The following is a 16,023-nucleotide window of genomic DNA, read 5'->3' as shown; positions in this document are numbered from 1 at the left end:
AGACTCTTGGATGCCCTCATACTGGTACCAAGAAAAAAGGCCTGACTCAATGGTAGAGTGCCTACCAAGCAATCATGAAACTCTGAGTTCAAACTCCAGTACCAAAAAAAAAAAAAGGGGAGCGGGGGGCTGGGAATATGGCCTACTGGCAAGAGTGCTTGCCTTGTATACATGAAGCCCTTGGGTTCGATTCCTCAGCACCACATATACAGAAAATGGCCAGTAGGGGCGCTGTGGCTCAAGTGGTAGAGTGCCAGCCTTGAGCAAAAAGAAGCCAGGGACAGTGCTCAGGCCCTGAGTCCAAGGCCCAGGACTGACCAAAAAAAAAAAAGGCACAGAGCATCATAGAAATAACACAGGAGACATTATCTCTGACCATCACAGGTGAGGAAACAATGCACAGGATCAACTCGACTTTGAAACAGGTATGGTTTACAAAAACAAAGGGAAAAAGGGAGTGGGGTATTTCAGGATGAGTAATGGAATGGCAGTAGGAAAGCAGAGTAGGTCTCTGCGAACTTCACTCTGGGGGAAGGAAAAAGACAGAAGATAAAGCTAGAAAACCAGGTTGAATGGCTTTGAAGTACTCAGTCCATGCCAGGCACTGTGTGCAAGCTCTAGGCTAGCTGCAAAGGAGCAATGACTAAGCAATCTTGACCCCTCATGGCCAGACTTCATTCAACAGGTAAAGGGGAACCAGACACAAACACTATTTGAGAACTAATCATCAGATTTCACCCATCAACCTCACAGAAGCAAGAAGGGCCTTAAAATGTAAATTGAGCCAGGTGCCAGTGGCTCACGCCTGTAAGCCTAGGAGACTGAGATCTTAGGAGCCTGGTTCAAAGCCAGTTTGGGCAGGAAAGTCTGTGAGATTCTTATCTTCAATTAACGACCAAAAAGCTGGAAGTGAAGCTGTGGCTCAAGTGACAGAGGAGCCTTGAGAAAGATACCGTGGAAGACCAATCTGGGTTACAATGTGAGACAGTCTCAAAACCCCAAAAAGTCACAGCAGCAACAGCAAGGCCTCTAATGTTTACCCATGATAAAGGAGGAGGCGCGGGACCCACATTCCAGGCTGGAAGGTCTGGCAGGATCCGCTGTCCATCTCAGTAGCTTTATCTCCTGCATTATTATCTCCTTTATTCATTATCTTCTTCTAGCCACCCACAGTGGTTATTCTTTGAAAAACTTTGAACTCTTGTTATTTTATGAGCTCCAATTTCTTTGAATTCCTTCTTTTTTTTGGCCAGTCCTGGGGCTTGAACTCAGGGGCTGAGCACTGTCCCTGGCTTCTTTTTTGCTCAAGGCTAGCACTCTACCACTTGAGCCACAGTGCCAGTTCTGGCCGTTTTCTGCAGATGTGGTGTTGGGGAATTGAATCCAGGGCCTCATGTACACGAGGCAAGCACTCTAAGACCCTGAGAGTCCTTGTACATGCTATTCTAACTGGCTGGAATGCTCTTCTCTCTGCTCTTTGCATGACTGATTTGTTCTTATCCTTCAGATTATAACCTAAAAGTCACCACAGACAGACCTTTCCCAACCACTGTAATGAAAATCGGTCAGGTGGAATGGAGACTGTCATCCTAGCTACTTGGGAGGCTGAAAGAGGGAGAAGGCTTGAGACCAACCTGGGCAGAAAGAGTCTGTGAGGCCCCCTTTCAACTCAGAGCTGGGTGTGGTGGTACACGCCTGTCATCCTAGCTATGCAGAAGGCTGAGATTGGGTGGATCATGGCTCCAGGCCAGGCTAGGCATAAACCTCCTCAGGATCTTGGGGCTGGGGCTGGGGCTTAGAGGTAGTGCTTGCCTACCACACATGAAGCCCTGGGTTCGAATCCTCAGCACCACAGAAACAGAAAAAGTCAGAAGTAGTGCTGTGGCTCAAGTGGTAGAGTGCTAGCCTTGAGCAAAAAGAAGCCAAGGGCAGTGTGCAGGCCCCAAGCCCCAAGCCCCAGGACTGGTCAAAAATAAAAAACAAAACAAAAAAACTCCTCAAGATCTCATCTCTATGGGGGCTGGAATATGGCCTAGTGGCAAGAGTGCCTGCCTCGTATACATGAGGCCCTGGGTTCAATTCCCCAGCACCACATATACAGAAAACGGCCAGAAGTGGTGCTGTGGCTCAAGTGGCAGAGTGCTAGCCTTGAGCAAAAAGAAGCCAGGGACAGTGCTCAGGCCCTGAGTCCAAGCCACAGGACTGGCCAAAAAAAAAAAAAAAAAAAAGAAAAAAGAAAAAATCTCATCTCTACAGAAGAAACTGGGGCATAATGGAGTGTCTGATACCCCAGCTTTGGTGAATATTCATAAAATTGGAGGACTATGGTACAGACATGTGCCTGGGCAGAAGCAAGGCTCTGTCTCAAAAACAACTAGTGTTGGTCTGGAGGGGTGGCTTAAGTGATAGAATGATTGTGTAGCAAGTGCAAGGTCTTAAACTCACATTGCAATAACAAACAAACAGGACAGATGCAAAACAGGGCTGGAGGTGTGGCTGAACCCAGAGAGCCTTCTTAGCAAATGTATGGCCCAGAGTTGAACCCCAGGACTGCTTTCCTCTGTCCCCACCCTTTAATTCAGGTGGAGCCAGGCATGCTGGTTTATAGCACTAATCCTAGCATTTGGGAGGCTGAGGGAACAGAGGTTTTGAGTTGGAGGCCAGATTGGCCACACAGTGTTAACTTGGGTTACATATAGATTGTATCTCTCTCAAAACAAAACAAAAACAGAAAGCAACCTCCCTCCCCAAACACAAAGAAAAAAATTAGTCAAGCAGAAATGTTTCCATTCTCTAACTAGAAGGCTTTAAATTCTTTTTTTTTTGGAGTGGGGAGAAGTCCTGGGGCTTGGACTCAGGGCTTGAGCACTGTCCCTGGCTTCTTTTTGCTCAAGGCTAGTGCTCTACCACTTGAGCCACAGCGCCCACTTCTGGATTTTTCTGTGTATGTGGTGCTGAGGACTCGAACCCAAGGCTTCATGCATGCTAGGTGAGCACTCTACCACTAAGCCACATTCCCAGCCCAGGCTGTAAATTCTTATGTAATCTGGTAAAAATTATAATTCACATATTGAAAACTCATGCTTCCTCACCTGTAGTTCAAAATGGTAACAAATAAATGAGTAGAAAAGAGTTGCACAGGGCTGGGAATATGGCCTAGTGGTAAAGTGGTTGCCTCGTATACGTGAAGTCCTGGGTTCGATTCCTCAGCACCACATATATAGAAAAAGCCAGAAGTGGTGCTTTGGTTCAAGTGGTAGTGTGCTAGCCTTGAGCAAAAAAAAAAAAAAAAAAAAAAAAGGCAGGGACAGTGCTCAGGCCCTGAGTTCAAGCTCCAGGACTGGCAAAAAACAAAACAAAACAAAAAAAGGGTGCATAAAGGGAAAGGTAGAGAGCCGAAGGATATGTTCATTCCATAGTCAAATTAGAAACCACAAGGAAAAAAAAAATCACTCATTTCCTTCCTCCCTTTAAAAGCAGCATTCGCAGGCTGAGATGTAACTCAGTGGGCAAAGCACTGGCCTAGCAAATGGAATGTCCTGGGTTTAATTCCAAGTACAAAAAAAAAAAAAGATACAAAAAAAAGGAAAAACAAAACAAGACCCACCATTCTTTATAACTACTATTTGAAGAAATAACATATTTGGAAATAAAATGATGGCAGACTAGGAAAATGATACGAGGCAATTAAGACACATTACTGTATGTTGTTGAGTCAGAAAAAGACGAATAAGCTGGTGGCTTCAAGCCTGCAATCCTAGCTATTCAGGAGGCTAAGATCTGAGGATCACAGTTCACAGCCAGCCATGGGTAGCAAAGTCTATAATTACCCACCAAAATGCTGGAAGCAGTCAAGTGGTAGTCAACTGGGAGGAGTCAATCAAGCGGTAGTGGAAGCCTTGAGTGAAAAAGCTACAGGACAGCATGCAGGCCAAGTTCAAGTCCCAGTACAAAAAAAAAAAAGGAAGAAGGAGTAATAATGAAGTTATACCTTCTAAAATTTATTTTCTTCCAAGGGAGTCAGCCAATATTCCATGATTCTGGCATGAAGACAGTGATTTTTCTTCCAATGTTGGTTTATACATAATACATTATAGCAAAAACCTTTCTAGAATAGTTACCTTACCGGCATATGAAATGCTAAGAAGCTTGCTTCTTTCAAGAGGCGGAGCCCAAGAGGACCACATGGCATGCATAGCTGGAAATGTAACACCCTAAAGAGGGGGGAAAGAATATTGCTGATGAAATACAAGCAAGCTAGTGATTTAAATCCACTATTTTGTTACAAAATAATTTCCGGATAAAAGTCAAACCAGAAGCCAGGTACTGGTGGCTCGTGCCTGTAATCTTAGCTACTTCAAAGGCTAAGACCTGAGGACTGTGGTTCAAAACCAGACCAGGTAGGAAAGTCTGTGAGACTCTTATCTTCAATTAACCACCAACAAGCTGAGTGAAAAAGTCAAGTGAAGGCCACAAGACCCTAGGTTCAAGCCCTACTACTGACACAAAAAGAAAAAGAAAAAGGAAGAAAGAAAGACGGGCGGGGGTGGGGGGGCTGGGAATGTGACTTAGGTAGAGTGCTTGCCTAGCATGCATGAAACCCTGGGTTCCATGCCTCAGTACCACATAAGCACAAAAAGTTGGAAGTGGCGCTGTAGTGGTAGAGCGCTAGCCTTGAGCACAGAGAGGCTAAAGGGCAGAGCCCAGGCCCTGAATTTAAGCCCCAGGGCGGGGGGGGGGGTGGGGAAAGGGAGGAAAGGAAGAAGGGAGGAAGGATGGAAGGACTCAGCCAGAGTGTTTATGTATATTGGTCCCCTTAGTGATAGCTTTGTGGATGCCAATTACTGATCTGCAGAGGTAATGGAACACGGAGGAAAGGAGGCCCACAAAGACTTGATAGATGGGGAGCCACCATAGGACAGGATGACAGATGGATCTGATACATTCAAATCTACAGATTCACAGTATTGGTCACTTCCTAGCTGTATAACTTCACACTTGTAAAAATCCTAAAGTTTCTGTTTCTTCAACTGTAAAAAACAAGGTAAGACTCAATCTTGCCTAATTATTGTAAAGATCAAGGGGCCATTCTCATTCTAAGATGGTCAGGTTGCAGACTATTAAAAGTATATTACTTTCCTATCACTTTCATTTCTAACAGAGTGAAAAGTAAATGCCTTAAGATTTGTACTTTCTACCAGTCCTTTAAAAAACAAAAAGGGGGGCTGGGGATATGGCCTAGTGGCAAGAGTGCTTGCCTTGTATACATTAGGACCTGGGTTCGATTCCCCAGAAAACGGCCAGAAGTGGTGGCTGTGGCTCAAGTGGCAGAGTGGTAGCCTTGAGCAAAAAGAAGCCAGGGACAGTGTGCAGGCTCTGAGTTCAAGGCCCAGGACTGGCCAAAAAAAAAAAAAAAAAAAAGGAAGCTGGGTGCTGTTGGCCTTTTCTGTGTATGTGGTGCTGAGCAATCAAACCCAGGGCTTCATGCACGCGAGGCCAGCACTCTACCACTAAGCCACATTGGCAGCACCACTTTTTAATTTTTACTCTGAGTGAAACCCTCTTTAAGCGGCCTCATTATGTAGCCCACGCAGTCCTCTAACTTGAAATCTTCTGGCTTTATGCACCCGACCAGCTAGGGTTATAGTCTGTGTCACCAAGCCCAATTTAGTTCCATTGTTAAAGTGACATCACTCAGGTTTAGTAGTTAGGACTTATCCTAAATCTTACTATTAGATACAGTAGAATTATTACTTACACTATGATTTTTCTGACTGTAGCTCATGTTCTTTCCCACATAAGACAATACAATTCCACCCAACGTGAACTCCATGCTACATGACAGAGATAGAAGTCGCCATGCTTGAGTTAAGGAAATGAAGACAGCAAAGTAAACCAATGTCTAGTTTTCATAGGGAGCCATTAAAAGTTACAAATAATAAGAGATCATTATTTAAAGATTAAAGGCATATAACACAAAAGTTGGAAAAAAAAGAAATATGCGAATTAAATAACTTCAAAATAGGGCCAAGGGTATAGTTCAGTGGTAGAGTGCTTACTTAGTATGTACAAGGCCAGCACCTGCACTGAAACAAAAACAGTTATAAGGCTCTTTGCTGGTTAACTGGAGATAAAAGTCTCATAAACTTTCCTGCCTGGACTGGCTTCAAACTTTGATCCTCAGATCTCTGCCTCCTGGAGTAGCTAGGATTACAGACCAGAGTCACTGGCACTGAGCAAATTCTTACAGCAGAAATATCCAGAAGAATTACAAAAATAAATTGGGATAACTTTTATATGAAATCATGAAAGAAGAAATGATAAAGAGGATGTTCTGTTCATAACAAATCTAAAGGTAAAATAAAGCAGTTCAACAGCCTACTGCGTAAAATGTGGCAAAAGCACAAGAGGTGAGGTGAGTATAGCCTTCATTCTTCACTGTGTGTGTGTGCACATGCGTGCTCCCTTTTGTTTTCAAAGCTAGTACTCTAGCACACACACACACACACACACACACACACACACACACACACACACACACACACACACACACACCCTTTCTGGCTTTTTGGTGTTTAATACGAGATAAGAGTCCTTGGGACTTTCTTGCCTAGACTGGCTTCAAACTTCAATAAGCAGGTCTAAGCCTCTTGAGTTGCTAGGATTGTAAGTGTAAGCCAGTGGTGCCTGGCTTACCTTCACTGTTTTTTCTTATTTCCTAAGATATGAGTAATATAGAATCCAGAAAATATTTTCTCCATTCTTTGAGAAAGCTTCTAATTTGGGTGTGTTCTCCCTAATGGCCTTATCTACTAGTTTTAGCTAATATTTGTACTTATCTGTTATTGCCCAGTGTTGCTTTTTGGTTTATATTCACACCAAAGACTACTTAAAGTAAGAGGAGAATGAGATGCAGTTTAAGACATGAAAGAAGAGATGAAACAGTTACCTCTCCCAGGCCTTCTAGTGCTCGCAATATAACCAGGGTTAAAACCCCTAAATCCGCAGCCAGGGGAGTGAACAGAGTGAAGATGGCAGTGCCTAGGATCCCAAATCCCAGCAGCAGTTTCCCGCCTACTCTGCTGGCAGCATATCCTCCAGGAATCTGTGTGATGATGTAGCCATAAAAAAAGGAGCCGAGAATCCATCCTTGAGTTTCTGCATCCCAGTGATACCTTTTACCCTGTGAAATGCAGAAAGAAATGAAACCTGAGACCTGCCTAAGCAGCCCCTTTCTCTCTGGGGGTGTAGTGCAAGTAAGGGAAATTGGCAACCGCTGTTCTGAATTCTAGTAGGTGGGTGAATCCCTGTAACACAGACATGTAGTTCTAGAAGTGAGCCGACAGAACTGAAAGTTACGCATTTCAGAAAAGTTTATTACTTTATAGTACTAGCCTAGAGGATGACCTGTCCCAGTTTGTAGCAACTCTGACCAAGGAGATTTAAAAAAGAAACAGGCTTGACATGAAGAGCTATTAAACAAACTATTTAAGGCAAGCTTTAGAACCAAACCTAGGTTTAAACCTCCCTTTATTATGGATGTATAATCTAGAAAGACTAAATAAAACAAGGTCTGATACATAGTAGAACCACCTTTAAAGGTCATAAGTTTGGGAGAAATTGGATACTGTGTGTCATTCAACAACATTATTAATGTTAACTACAGCAAAATAAAACATTTAGTGTAAAACAATCAATTCTATTTCTTTTCTTTTCATCGGAGTTTGGGACTTGAACTTGGTAACTGATGCTTCCACTCATAGGCGAGTGCTCTACTACCTGAACCATACCTCTAACCTCTGCAACACTCAATTCTATAAACATGACCACACATCTGTCAATACCACTCTAACATGAGGCAGATAAAATGCTTTAAGAAGCTCATGTTAGGTATATATAATGTTGGAAAAGAATGTCCTAAGAAATTTACCAATTTTTATTTCCCATCTTGCAGCTAAGATTAAATTGTCCTGCAACTGTAACTGTGTAATTGAAACATACTAGTAAATAATGGTCGTGTTAAACTATTTTTTATCGGAATAGGAATGTGGCTTAGGAGTAAAGTGTTTGCCTTGAGTGCACAAAGCTCTGGGTTTGATTCCTCAGCACCACATAAACAGAAAAAAGGCCAGGAAGTGGCGCTGTGGCTCCAGTTGTAGAGCGTTAGGCCTTGAGCAAAAGAAGCTCAGGGACAGTGCCCAGGCCCTGAGTTCAGGCCCCAGCACTGACAAAATAATAATAAAGACTACTTAGAGAAACATTTAAAACAATCAAATTGTGTGATAGGCCAAAGAAGTTATTTTCCAGATTCTCTTCAGATATGCTTAGAGCAGCAGTATCTATAGCTGCAAATTGCCATTCAGCCAGTTATCGAGGAAAGCACTAAAATTCGTAGTACAGGCACAAATAAATGTTCCCTTTTCTGTCAGATAAGGAAGCACTTACTTGGAAGTATTTTATGATTAATCAAGATGGTGGGTTTAAAGGGTGGCACCTACCGTTCGGTTGTGAAGGACTTTTATCATGGCACTGTGCTCGGCACACTCCTGGGAAGTTCGATTGTCTGCTGTGGTTGTATTTGAATCTACCATATCCACCAGTGCAACACTCAGATTCACACGTAATGCATAGAGGACGAAGAAACCAAAAAAGGACAAAACCGCTAAGTTGTAACGAGCAGAACAGCATACTGGGGCTGAAATAAAGACCCAGGAGAAAAAGTCCATTCAAAGAGTAATTATATGTCTACATCATAAAAAGGACATTAAAAACGTTAAACTGTATTATAAAGGTGATGTGTGAAAGTTACATAAGTCGGGCTGGGGATATAGCCTAGTGGCAAGAGTGCCTGCCTCGGATACACGAGGCCCTAGGTTCGATTCCCCAGCACCACATATACAGAAAACGGCCAGAAGCGGCGCTGTGGCTCAAGTGGCGGAGTGCTAGCCTTGAGCGGGAAGAAGCCAGGGACAGTGCTCAGGCCCGGAGTCCAAGGCCCAGGACTGGCCAAAAAAAAAAAAAAAAAAAAAAAAAAAAAAGAAAGTTACATAAGTCAGGTAAAGAGTATGTTTCTTTCTTTCTTTCTTTCTTTCTTTTTTTTTGAGATTCCACATGAGCTGGGAATGTGGCTTAGTGGTAGAGCGCTTGCCTAGCATGCATGAAGCCCTGGGTTCCATTCCTCAGGACCACATACACAGAAAAAGCCAGAAGTGGCGCTGTGGCACAAGTGGTTGAGTGCTAGCCTTGAGCAAAAGAAGCTGAGGGACAGTGCCCAGGCCCTGAGTTCAAGCCCCAGGATTGGCAAATAAAAAAGAAGAAGAAAAAAAGAGATTCCACATGAGAAGTGAACTTCTCTTTATTAAATTTTTTAAAAAAATTTATTTATTAATTGAACACAAATTTTTTTGACAAGGTGTTGTGCAAAAAGGGTACAGTTACATAGTAGGGCAGTGTGTACATTTCTTGTGATATCTTACGCCCTGTTTTTCTTTCCCTTCTCTAGGTCAGGTAGACATATATTCAATACACACAGTGTACCAAGAACATATACAGTAGCCACGTGGCCAAGCCCAAGAAAATTTGCCTAGGGCTTTATCTTTATTAAATTTTTAACTGTTATTATAAAGGTCATGTACAGAAAGGTTACAGTTAAATAAGTCAGGCAATTAGTACAATTCTTTTTGGAAAACATTAACTCCTTCCCTTGCTCTCAGTTTTTCCCTCCCATCCCCACCTACAAGTTGTACTTTCAATACAGTGTCTAGTACCACTGCTGCATTTTTCCCTCCAATTCTGTGAAAAAGGTCATTTTTAAAAATAGCACATGGGATAGGAATGTGGCTTTGGTAGAGTGCTTGCTAGCATGGATGAGGCCCTGGGTATTGATTCCTCAGCACCACATGAACAGAAAAGGCAGGAAGTGGTGCTGTGGCTCAAGTGGTAGAGTGCTAGCCTTGAGCAAAAAGAGGAAGCTAGGGACAGTGCTCAGGCCCTGAGTGCAAGCCCCAAGACCAGCAAAAAAAAAAAAAAAGCACACAGACAAATTAACAGACATGAAGATTTTCTAGTTAAGCATAACTGAAATGATTTGTCAAAGAGAATTTGTTCCTTGTATCTAGTTTTGATATAAATGTAAAACATAGGATCCTGAATTCTAACAGTTCATTAAGACAGGTAGAGTACAGCCAGGCACCAGTGGCTCATGCCTGTGATTTCAGCTACTCAGAAGGCTGAGATCTGAGGATTGCAGTTGGAGGCCAACCTGGGAAGAAAAGTCCCTGTGAGACTCTTATCTCCAATTAAACACTCCAAGCCTGGAAGTGGCACTTGGTACTCCAAGTGGGACTCAAACCCATGTCCCTCCAGAGGCTACCACGCAGATACAGTCTCAAGCAAAGATGGATTTATCGGGGAAGTACAAAGCGAACTGACCGGCCAGGGATGCAGCACAGACTTGAGAACTGAAACTGTGATTCCCTAACAGTCCTGGAACTGGGGTTTATAAAGGTAAAAGAACTGCAAATTAGGGCTGGGAATATGGTCTAGTGGCAAAAGAGCTTGCCTTGTATACATGAAACCCTGGGTTCGATTCCCCAGCACCACATATATAGAAAATGGCCAGAAGTGGCGCTGTGGCTCAAGTGGCAGAGTGCTAGCCTTGAGCAAAAAGAAGCCAGGGACAGTGCTCAGGCCCTAAGTCCAAGGCTCAGGACTAGCAGAAAAAAAAGAAAAAAAAAGAACTGTAAATTACATACAACATTTAACTTTTAACAACTGCACATATATTTTATTAGGTTACAGCAGTGAAACCTTTTTAACATTTTAACACTGAAACTTGGAAGTGGCTCAAGTGGTAGAGGGCTAGCCTTGAACACAAAGAGGGTCAGGGCCCAGTGCCCAAGCCCCACAACCAAAATAATCAGAAATGTTTATGAGACTCTTATCTGCAATTAATCACCAAAAAGCCAGAAGTGGATCTATGGAGCATTTGCCTTAAGTAACAAGCTCAGGGGCCTTGAGTTCTAGATCCAGGCCCAGCATACATATATATGAAAAAGCAAAAGTAGAACTGTGGCTCATGTGGTAGAGCATCAGCCTTGAGCAAATAAGCCAAGGGACAGCACCCAGGTCCGAGCTCAAGCCCCAGTAGCAGCACAAAATAAACAAACAACCTCCTCAGGAAACAATGACAGAAGAATAAGGCACACAGACTCTCTTTTTCTCTGGAGGTACTGGAGTTTGAACTCAGAATGTCCCAACAAAACTCCTCTTGATAAATTTCTTACCTTCACCATCCTCAGTGGCTTGGTTTAAATCAGAAGTCATGATTAATACTTAAGGCTGTCCTAAATGAAATTCATTTAAGAATCCAGAAGAAAACCTCAGAATTTATGACAGTTGCAGCACCAATGGCAGTTACTCAGTGGCTATCATGCTTAAAGGGCCCACAGTGCACAGGGAAATGGAGAAAGCAAGAGGAAGTGGGAAGAGGGAGCACGTGAGAAGAGGGTTTGACTCAATCTTCACTCTAAGTGTAGGCGTATGCAAGGATTTTTTTCTTCTTTTATTGAGTTGTAGAACTGGAGAAAGATGTGTATTCAGGACACTAACTGAGGGCAATCAAGCTTAGTGATGAGGAGAAACTGGTTAATTCAGGGTGTATAAACCTTTAAATGTGGTCAATACTGTGTGGTAAATAATCTGTTTAAAGATACATACACTTGGGCTAGGGGATTCAGCTTAGTGGTAGAGTGCTCACCTACCACTCACAAGACTCAATCCCTAGTCCAAAGTAAAAAAAAAAAAAAGTACCTATTTCATTAGGCATGACAATTAAATATAAACCTTTTTTTTTCTTTTGGCTGTATTGGGCTTTGACCGCAAGGCCTTACACTTGTTAGGCAAGCACTCTACCACTTTAGCCATGCTTATAGTACTGAAATCAATTATGTATATATGAAAATATGTGCACATTTATCTGCTAATGACAATATCATGTGTTTTTCATGTACTCAATAAATTGCTTTCAATTATCTCAAATAACATATGTTTTCCCGAGTACAATGGTGGTCTTAGTCTGAATTCTAATTGCAGTGATTCAGATGGAAACACTAAATAATACTTTAGTACAAATTAATATACTATGATCCCACTCACTTTTTTTGGGGGGACCACAGTACTGGGACTTGAAATCAGAGCTTCAAGTTCTTGCATGGCTTTTTTAGCTCAAGGTTGGTGCTCTACCACTTGAGCTACATCTCCAGTTTGGGCTTTTTATTTTTTTGCCAGTCCTGGTACTTGAACTCAGGGCCTGAACACTGTTCCTGGCTTCTTTTTCCTTAAGGTTAGTACTTTACCACTTGAGCCACAGTGCCACTTCTGGCTTTTTCTATATATGTGGTGCTGAGGAATTGAACCCAGGGCTTCATGTATATGAGGCAAGCATTCTACCACTAGGCCAACTTCCCAGCCCTGAACTTTTTTTTTTTTTTAATAGAGCTACATATCAAGACTGTCTTAAAAACCAAAACCCAAACCAAGAAACCTTTGTTTGCTATGTGGCGTTTACTGAAGAGAAGAGACAAATGTGAATGGGGAATGTAGACTGAAGATCACTTAGACATTTGTAGCTATCCAGGCTAAGATATGAAGATGGCTTAAATGATGGCATGAGCAAAGGCAGTAGAGAGAAGTGGACAGATCGGATCTGTGTCATGTCAGAATTACCAGACTTAATCTAAATGCTAGGTGAGAGAGTAAGAGGGAGGAATAAGTTACTAGCAATTTGCTTAATGTAAACAACTTCATGTTGTTACTCCGATGGCAATTGTATTCTCATTTTCCTTTCTGTTTTTTTTTCCCTGAAGTTACCTTCTTTCTCACTATTAGTTTCTTCTCAAGTGATGCTTGATTTGGACTATATTTTCTTTTCTTTCCCTTCCTGTTTCTCTTCCTTCCTATCTTTCCATTTTTGTCTTATTCAAGACTGGGACTACAATCTCTCCTCTCTCCTTCCTCTCTGTGTCCTCTTCTTTTTCTCCTCCCCCCGCCCCCCCCCCCCCTCGGCCTTCTCTCTCTCTCTTCCCTGGGGCTTGAACTTAGGGCCTGGGCATTACCACTTAAGCTTTCTTTTGCTCAAGACTGGGACTCTTGTGGTTGGAGGCATGGCTCAGTTGGCAGAGAGCTAGCCAATGAGTGGGCACTAAGTATTGAAGAGCCAGACTAAAGCCGTTTTGAAGTCAGGCCCCACTTTACTACGCAAACCTGAGATAAGCAGGCCCTGTGAGACAAACCCAGGATACTCCCTGCTTCTAACTGCCTGGGAATGCTTAACTCTAATCACCCGGGAATGTCTCTAGCCCTGAGAACACCTGATGGCTGTAACTTTGTATTTTGCCTTTATAAGCTCTGTGCAATCGCAGCTCGGGGCTTCCTCCTAACCGCCACTGTGTCAGTGGGTAGGATGAGGCCCGACCTGCAGCTCGCCTGAATAAAGCCTAGCTTTTGCATTTCGGAATGTCTGGCTCTTGGTGGTTTTCTTGGGGGCCGTCTTGTGACTTGGGCATAACAGTATGAATCCTGGTCTCAGACCAAAATAAAGACTGAGCCCTTACCACTTTAACCACACCAGTACTTTACTTGCGGCTTTTCAGTGGTTATAAGAGTCTCATGGACTTTCCTGGGCTAAGCCACTGGCACTGCCTTTTTCCTTTAATAAAATTCTTTTTTTGGTGTCGTGCTTGGGTTTGAATATCGGGCCATGGTCTAGCTGGGAAGGGGTGCTACCACTGGAGCCATGCCTCCAGTCCTATGATATAATTCTGTGTGAATAGGATGTGGGGCTAGAGGCTTGGGAAATAAAGAGAAGTGAGTAAAATGATTTCAAATCATTACTGACATGAGTTAAAAAAAAAATTGAGGGCTGGGAATGTGGCCTAGGGGTAGAGGGCTTGCCTAGCATGCATGAAGCCTTGGGTTTGATTCCTCAGCACCACATATATGAGAAAAGCCAGAAGTGGCACCATGACTCAAGTGGTAGAGTGCTAGCATTGAGCAAAAGAAGCTCAGGAACAGTGCCCAGGCCCTGAGTTCAAGCCTCAGGACTGGCCAAGAAAAAAAAGTTGAACTAGAAGTTACAGATCAGCCACTTTATGTCTAGGGGCAGTCAACAATCAGAAAACAAAAGGTCTACAAAAATGTCATAGATACATGACTAGGAAGTTTTAAGAAATAATAAAAAAAAGTTACTAGCTTTATAATAATGGTTATGACTACAAATTTAGCCAGATTTTATTTCCAGAAAGTAGGAGAGTAAAATGTGCCTGTGAATTTGGACAGACTTTGAAATTGATCCAACAAAAGCAAACTTGCATGACCAAGAGAACTCTCACTGTGCACCTACCACAAGTTCAAAGCAAAAGCAAGCTCACATAACGACCAGAGCATCAATCAAAATAAACATCAGCTCTGAGAATGTTCTTTAAGCTTCGGTATGTGAAGTGGGTGGAACTGAAAGAGCGCAGGCTAATATTGGAGTGAAGCAGTCCTGGGAATGAAGCTCTGCTCTCTGTTCATCACCAGGGGTGGGTCTTTGCAGAGGTTACTTTATTTTCATTCTCAGGATTTTTACCTCTCTTTTTTTTTCTTTTCTGGGGGAACTCTGGGCCTGGGCAGTGTCCTGGAGCCTCTTTGTGCTCAAGGCTAGCACTCTACCACTTGAGCTGTAGTGGCACTTCTGGATTTTTCTGAGTAGTTTACTGGAGATAAGAGTCTCAAAGATTCTTCTGCCTGGGCTGGCTTTGAACTGAGATAATCAGATCTCTGTCTCCTGAGTAGCTAGGATTACAGGTGTGAGCCACTAGTGCCCAGCTTCACCTCTAATTTTAATTTTAAAAAATTAGTGAGTTAATTATTATTATTTTTTGTGCTGGTACTGGGGCTTGGACTCAGGACCTGGATGCTATCCATTAGCTTTTTCTGCTGTAGACTGGCAGTCTACCACTTGAGCCATACGTGCATATCTAGTCTTTTGCTGATTAACTGGAAATAAGAGCCTTACACTTTTCTGCTCAGGCTAGCTTTGAACTGAGACCCTGAGGTCTCACCTCCTGAGTAGCTAGGATTACAGGTGTGAGCCACCAGAGCCAGCTCAAGGAGTCATCTTCTCACAATCAACTCCCCAGGCAATGCGGGATTGAGCAAAATGCCATAGGACATTACAATGAGCACTCAATAAAAGTCAATTCCTGTTCTTTTTTTTTTTTTTTTGCCAGTCCTGGGCCTTGGACTCAGGGCCTGAGCACTGTCCCTGGCTTCTTTTTGCTCAAGGCTAGCACTCTGCCACTTGAGCCACAGCGCCACTTCTGGCCATTTTCTATATATGTGGTGCTGGGGAACTGAACCCAGGGCTTCATGTATACTATACAAGGCAAGCACTTTTTGCCACTAGGCCATATCCCCAGCCCCAATTACTGTTCTTTTTGTTGTTGTTGTTGTTCCAGATGAAATTTTCCCAGTAGTAAGATAAAGTGCTACATATTGGGGCCTGGATAGTTGGTGGGGGTGGTCAGGGAAGGTGGAGGAGAAAGACCTGTGTCTTCCGGGGTGAGCAGGAAGTCACCTACCAGGTCACAAGAGGAAGAGCCATGGAAGCCAGAAAGAAGCATGGAAAGAAGAAAGGTAAACACTGGGAGAGGAGGAAACTTGAAGGGATCAGCAGTGGCTACATCGGGACTAGATCAATTCCAGGAATTTCCACCACTGGCATGGGAGCAGGTACCGAGTTTCATAACTCAGTACAACAACTCAGCTCGCAGTTATTGAGTATTTTCTAAGTGCTCAGTTCCAGGTGAAATATTTTGCCTGTGTAATAGCGATTATGAAGAGTACAGGTAAAGTGCTTAGAATACTGTCTTTTCTGGTTATTAGAAGCTGAGGTTGTTGCTTACTGGTGAGGAACTGGTGTTTGCGTGGCATGAGGTTTCAGGGAAAGAGGATGAGGTGGGCAGATACCCGTATGAACTG

General features: G+C 43.1%; 1 protein-coding gene across 1 annotated transcript in view; it reads right to left on the bottom strand.

The window, feature by feature from the left end:
• Slc17a5 (solute carrier family 17 member 5) overlaps positions 1 to 16,023 on the bottom strand; it is a 54,054-nt gene that overhangs the window by 20,824 nt on the left and 17,207 nt on the right. Inside the window, exons 2-4 of the mRNA XM_048353687.1 lie at positions 8,499 to 8,695; positions 6,950 to 7,183; positions 4,127 to 4,214 (exon numbers count right to left, since the gene is read on the bottom strand). Of these exons, the coding sequence (XP_048209644.1) occupies positions 4,127 to 4,214; positions 6,950 to 7,183; positions 8,499 to 8,695 (519 nt within the window). The remainder of the gene's footprint in view (positions 1 to 4,126; positions 4,215 to 6,949; positions 7,184 to 8,498; positions 8,696 to 16,023) is intronic.

Source organism: Perognathus longimembris, chromosome 9, assembly GCF_023159225.1.
Source record: "Perognathus longimembris pacificus isolate PPM17 chromosome 9, ASM2315922v1, whole genome shotgun sequence".
NCBI classification, from domain to species: domain Eukaryota; kingdom Metazoa; phylum Chordata; class Mammalia; order Rodentia; family Heteromyidae; genus Perognathus; species Perognathus longimembris.
The sequence above is the reverse complement of the archived record's forward strand: the minus strand, read 5'-3'. Positions and strand labels throughout refer to the sequence as shown.